We start from the raw sequence: 6,597 nt of genomic DNA, 5'->3' as shown, positions 1-6,597 counted from the left end.
TCTTACTTTTGAGCAAAGATTTCAATGAGAAGGTTGTGTCTTTAGTCTGCCACGAAATTTCATATTTTTTTAGACTGAAATACAGCTTAGTTACTAACCTTGATAAATTATGATAGAATTATATGGTATTGATGTAGTAATTTATGATTTTTAGTTATTAAAATGTTTATATAAAACTTAAAAAAAAATATTTTGTTTCATATCCTCCACATGCAAAATTTTTAAAGACTCAGCAACCTACGTCAAGCAGCAACCGAGTACAAAGGTTGTAACTAGAAGAGGTAATTGTTGCTTTACTTCTTTATTTACTGTTTTATGTTTTAGGAAAAGTAACTTTAAGAACTTATTTTTAAAAAGCAATAATCTATATACATATATAATGTATAATAATTGAAATGTGACTGTATTTTACAAAATACTAGTTGACTAAAACTCGGGCCAAGACAAGTTGCTTTGTACAGACCAAAGGTCACCTTTATGTTATTTGATATGTAACATGAGTGCACATGAGCCATGTCTTTGTAACTTCTATATTGTTAGCCAGGCAAGGGTGTAAGGTCAATATATTTGTACTGGTATAAAGTCTTTATAGATTTGATACTACTAATTTTTAATATAGTTTGTATATCTTCACTAAATTTGTCAGTCTTTCAGTAAACATCATAAGTCTTTCACATATAAAAAAATCATATTTTTTTGTGAATATATCGAGTTTGTTTTGAATAGTCCATGTACAAAGTGATTTTCATGTTAAGATTAATAATACTTTTCTTCTCAAACATCTCAGATTTGAGTTGTGTAATCTCTAAAACCTCCTAAATCATTTCAAATTTTTGTTTTCAGTAAAACTTTATATTTTTCTGTTATTTTCTCTACCTTAATTCTAAACCTTAATTGTAACCACCAAAAAGAATATCAAATTTATATCTAAATTACCCTTTTTTTCTTTCTAGAATGACTTCAAATTGTCACATGCAACTACTTTTGTTTGTCCTAAGTAGTTTTAAACTTGTAACAGTTTACATCTATTTATAATTACATTTTATTGTTTTATTGCCCTTTGAACTAACTACTCTTCATGCCATTATAAGTTGTAAATCACTAGGGGAACATGGAGGTCTCGTTACACTATCGAATTACAATAACCCATGCACTGCTTGCGTGCATGCCTCATGAAACATTTTTATCATAATATTATTTATTTTAGCTAATCTAATCGTAACTAACCTAAAGCAATCCCTATTTTTACATTTTAGTTACTTTAATAATAATAAAGAATTAACATGAAATAAAGTGCTTACCTGAATCTTCTTTTATCTTGCTTGTACTAACAGTGAAATTGACAATTCTCTGTTCAGAAAACAGCATAATATAATATGTCATTTGATAGATGAGAACCTATACATAGTATAGTATTAAGAGTAAGAGAGAACTATTAAGAAATCCTGAAAGAGAGGATGTGATAGGTGGGTGTACCAAGAGGGGTCTGATTTTCTACTTGATAGCTCTGTAACCAAACAAAATTGAAGGCTATAAAAATTATCGTTTGTCTGAGCAATGATGACTTTATAGTAAGTAATTTACATTAAATTTCGTACTTACTGGAGGGGTGGTGGATAAAACAGAGAAGAGGAGATGCCTAGAGAAAATGTGTCACACAAGGGGAAATTCAGGAATTTTTAAAATATTGCCTTAAACTTTATATTAGATTAAAATATGGATTATTAGCTAAGATTTTATGCTATACTAATTGATATAACATAAACAATAAGTAGATTAATAAAATTTTGAATATAAATCACTAAAACCTCGTGACATGCATAGTAAAGGATACCTGTTGTGATAAGAGTTAATATCTTGATAAATACACATAATAGGACAATATTTTTTGTGTTTTAGCTTAAACTCTGAACATACATATTTGTCACAATATTCTTAAGCTATATGTTTCTTTCTTATTACTTTTCCTTATAAGCTAACTTGTGTACAAAGTGTGTTTTCTAGTAATACTATGCTTTATTATATTCTATTTTTTTATCAAGCAAAGGACATTCCCTGTATTACACTCTAAATAAAGCTGATTTTTTATTCATTTGGAATTTAAAGAATAGAGAATACAGTCAGTTTTTTAGGCAAAGTGAAATACTGTAAAACACCTGCTTAAATCCCATAACTTCTGTTGGATAAATATATAATTTAGAACTGATGTTTCATACTTAATTTATTAATTGAGTAGATTTTTGATTTTCCAAGTGGGAAAACTAATTGTAATATAATTATTGTGGTATTTGTGGTTACTATCTGTCATCAGGTATAAATATAGATACTTTGTCAGTCTGACAGTAGATAATAACTTAAAATATTTCTGTGAAGTATTATATAGTTTTTTATATTTTGGTTATAAAGTACTTTCCAAACTGTGAATTTTAAAACTGTTGTGTTATTCTTCTAGCTTCTACATTTCTGAAATTCTTCTTGCCTTAGAACATCTGCACAGAGAAGGAATTATATATCGAGACCTTAAACCTGAGAACATCCTGCTTGATGCTCAAGGTGGAACATTAAATGCTCTTTGTTGTAGTTTTATTTTTTACTGATGTCGTGTGTGTTAATTGTGAATGGTTTGGAGGTCTGTTCTATGTTAGAGTACATGGGCTCTACTAAACTAGTATTGTGATGTGTTGAATCTGAATAGCTTAGAGATCTATTTTATATTAGACTACATGGGATCTAGTAAATTAGGTAAGTGAAGTTAAAATATTTATTTGATCTGTGATCTCTTGATTTATTATTTCTCTATATTTTTGAAGATTTTTAAAGAAAGTATAATTTTCAGATTGATTTTTAATCAATGGTTAGACTTTTAAGATGTTATTTTTCTGCTATGTATATCATTATGGTCTGCCCTTATTTCCCTACTTATAACAGATCTAATATTTTCTGTTTTCATATATTTCCAGGTCATGTTAAATTGACAGATTTTGGTTTATGTAAAGAATCTATTCAAGATGGGGTCATAACTCACACATTCTGTGGAACCATTGAATACATGTAAGTTATCACATATCTAGTGAATTTAAATATCCTTTAGTTAGCTCACATATTTAGTGGAACCATTGAATACATGTAAGTTATCACATATCTAGTGAATTTAAATATCCTTTAGTTAGCTCACATATCTAGTGAATTTAAATATCCTTTAGTTAGCTCACACATTCTGTGGAACCATTGAATACATGTAAGTTATCACATATCTAGTGAATTTAAATATCCTTTAGTTAGCTCACATATTTAGTGGAACCATTGAATACATGTAAGTTATCACATATCTAGTGAATTTAAATATCCTTTAGTTAGCTCACATATTTAGTGGAACCTTTAAATACATGTTAGTTATCACATATCTAGTGAATTTAAATATCCTTTAGTTAGCTCACATATTTAGTGGAACCTTTAAATATGTGAGAGTTTATTTTTGTTTTGTTTTATATGATTACTGTTGACTTAACATGATTCACAAGTCAGTATAATGATCTTATGCTTACATTGGAATACCACAAAGTTTTTTTTTATTACTTTTAAGATCAGGTATGTTTTTCCCCATGTGTTGATAGTCAGGCATCCCAAGATAACTCTAAGGTAATGTTTTGGTAGTTTTCTGGTTAGATTACAAAATTTTTGTGTAAATTAAGATATAGTTTTTTCTGCACAGCAGAGATCAGTTTTCTGTGGGTAATTTAAAGGTGACAGTTTTTAGTGAATATTAACTAATCTTTTGTGCAAAAAACTATTGCTGACATCACTTGATTGAAATTGTACCTCAGTGGATTGATAAGCAGACTCTTGTGTATGTCATTAAGATCATTAAGTAGTCTAAATCATATATGGTTTGATCTCACTCTGAGCTGTGGTTATATTTAAACTTTCAGTTAAATAGGTACAAAAAAGGAATTTAACTGTGTGTATATTACTCTATGCAAATTATTGTAGGCTGAAAGATATTAGCACTTTCTTTTACTTGTTTTCAATTTGTGTTAATAGCCTCTTTAGAAGAGCACTATCATCTTTAAGTTAAATGCTTGTCATTAGATTAGAGGTTCATTGTACTTGTTTGGCTTTAGGGCCCCTGAAATCTTAATGAGAAGTGGACATGCTAAAGCAGTAGATTGGTGGAGCCTTGGTGCTTTAATGTATGACATGCTGACTGGTGCTGTAAGTAATTAACTTGTATTAACAGATCCTTTTTATTTATAGTACTTGAGAATGAAAAGTAAAGCTTATGATAGGCAAAAATTAAAGACAGAATTTCATATCAATCAGCAAAATTAATATGCATAAAGTAGGCTTAGTTGAAGTTAAGCCCAATTTTAACCTCTTAATGTGTTATGAGATTTATTACGATTATTTGTAATTCATGCATAACTGGTGACTAAAAGGTGTAGCTTAAGATTTGTTTTAAAATGCTGATTAATGAAATTAACATGTGTAAAGGAGGCTTAACTAATGGTAGACTTACTTTCAACTTGCTAATAACATTGTTTTTTATAGCTCATCATTATGGAGGTTTAATTAATATTGTGATTTATACTAATTTTAGATATTTAATTGGATAATAATTTCCACAAAAACAGTAAAATAAATTTAAATGCAAATTAGAAATGTTACTTCAGGTGCATGACTAAGTTATGTTTATTTTAAATAACATACAATTGTTGATGTTTCTAAAGTTTCATTTATTCCATAACGTGTTATTTATTAAAGGATTTGTGTAGATCTAGTTCAAAAATACAGACCAACAAAATAAACAGGCAGTATCTGTTCTTATCTATTAGCCTCCCTTCACTGCAGAAAACAGAAAGAAAACTATAGAAAGGGTGAGAATGATTTTTTTTCTGTTAAGTTTTTTAGAGTATAAACCAAAAACAATGGGGGTGAATAAAAATATTGTAATATATTTTCCAATAATACATTGTTGTTATGAATCTTCGTTATAACTTGTAATAAAAAATAGCAACTTAGTACTTTGTATATATTACCTTAAATGTTGATTGCCAACAAATTCTTAAGACAATACTTAAAAATACCGACACCAACTCACAAGATGCTAGCTAACTTAAAAATTAAAAATACCGACACCAACTCACAAGATGCTAGCTAATACCGACACCAACTCACAAGATGCTAGCTAACCTTAAAAATACCGACACCAACTCACAAGATGCTAGCTAACTTAAAAATTAGTCCCTAATGAGTTAGAGTCAGTGTTTTTTAGTTATTGTCCTATGATTTGGAGTCAATATTTCCTTTAGTTAGCTAGCACTTATGAGTTTTTAGCTAGTGCTTTGAGTTGGAGGCAGTTTTTTAATTAGCTAGTGCCTTACAATTCAGAGTCAATGTTTTTAGTTAGCTTGTGTCTTATGAGTTGAAAAACATTGTTTTTTCTGTGGCAACTGCCTTATGAGTTTGTCTTGTAGAATTTGTATTTCTGCAATCAATGTCCTCAGTATTTTATGTATATTTCAGTAAACAGAAATAATTAGAAATAATTTTCATTTCAGATTTTGAAGTGTAAACTAAATCTTCCCCCATATCTGACTCCTGATGCACGAGATCTAATAAGAAAGGTAAGTAGGAGTATTCAGTGTTTCATGTTTAATGCTTTGATATATGTTACAGAATATATTTCATAACACAATTTTCATGTTGTTTCTTTTATATAAGGATCAGTATTGTGTTAGTGTTGTCTTCTTAAGGATAAAAAGACCCATTGTTTAAAATCATTATATTCTGATTAAAAAGATCAATATTTTGGTTTCTTTAACCCTTTCGCCACGGGCATCCTTTACTCCACATCTCACAAGGATTTAGTGACTTATACTCAAAATGTAATTAAACTACTTTTTGTTTATGTTGCACCAATTAGTATAGCTTAAAATCATAGCTAATAATTCATATTTTAATCATATGTAGGTTTTAAGTTCTTAATTTTATAAGGCAGTAGTTAAAAAAATCCTGAATTTCCCCTAGTGCGACATTTTCTCTAGGCATCTCCTCTTCTCTGTTTTATCCACCACCCCTCCAGTAAACACAAAATTTAATGTAAATTACTCACTATAAAGTCATCATTGCTCAGACAAACGATAATTTTTATAGCCTTCAATTTTGTTTGGTTACAGAGCTATCAAGTAGAAAATCAGACCCCTCTTGCCACGCCCACCTATCACATCCTCTCTTTCAGGATTTCTTAATAGTTCTCTCTTACTCTTAAACCTATACTATGTATAACCAATAGAAAGCCAAGGTTTTCATCTATCAAATGACATATTATATTATGCTGTTTTCTGAACAGAGAATTGTCAATTTCACTGTAGGTACAACTTCATTCCCACAGGAAAGATAACGACCAGCTTGGATGAATGTGTAATGGCTCTTGTTGCATAGTTAGAAAGCCAGAAAACTCGTGAGAGTTAAGGAAACTTGTCTATCTTTTGCATGTTATTAGTCTATGTTCTTTGGTGCATTATTTAATTAAATAAAAATTATATAGTGCATTACTACCATTAGTATAAAAAAGTATGGTTAAGTGTCATCGACAAT

At 29.2% G+C, this 6,597-nt stretch overlaps 1 protein-coding gene across 1 annotated transcript in view; it reads left to right on the top strand.

Annotated features, from left to right (window-relative positions):
• LOC106471085 (ribosomal protein S6 kinase beta-1-like) overlaps positions 1 to 6,597 on the top strand; it is a 57,485-nt gene that overhangs the window by 29,500 nt on the left and 21,388 nt on the right. Inside the window, exons 6-10 of the mRNA XM_013931673.2 lie at positions 2,453 to 2,553; positions 2,961 to 3,051; positions 4,122 to 4,212; positions 4,833 to 4,874; positions 5,559 to 5,624. Of these exons, the coding sequence (XP_013787127.1) occupies positions 2,453 to 2,553; positions 2,961 to 3,051; positions 4,122 to 4,212; positions 4,833 to 4,874; positions 5,559 to 5,624 (391 nt within the window). The remainder of the gene's footprint in view (positions 1 to 2,452; positions 2,554 to 2,960; positions 3,052 to 4,121; positions 4,213 to 4,832; positions 4,875 to 5,558; positions 5,625 to 6,597) is intronic.

Source organism: Limulus polyphemus, unplaced genomic scaffold (genome assembly GCF_000517525.1).
Source record: "Limulus polyphemus unplaced genomic scaffold, Limulus_polyphemus-2.1.2 Scaffold4400, whole genome shotgun sequence".
NCBI classification, from domain to species: domain Eukaryota; kingdom Metazoa; phylum Arthropoda; class Merostomata; order Xiphosura; family Limulidae; genus Limulus; species Limulus polyphemus.
Note: the sequence above shows the minus strand (reverse complement) of the source record. Positions and strands in the feature narration are given on the sequence as shown.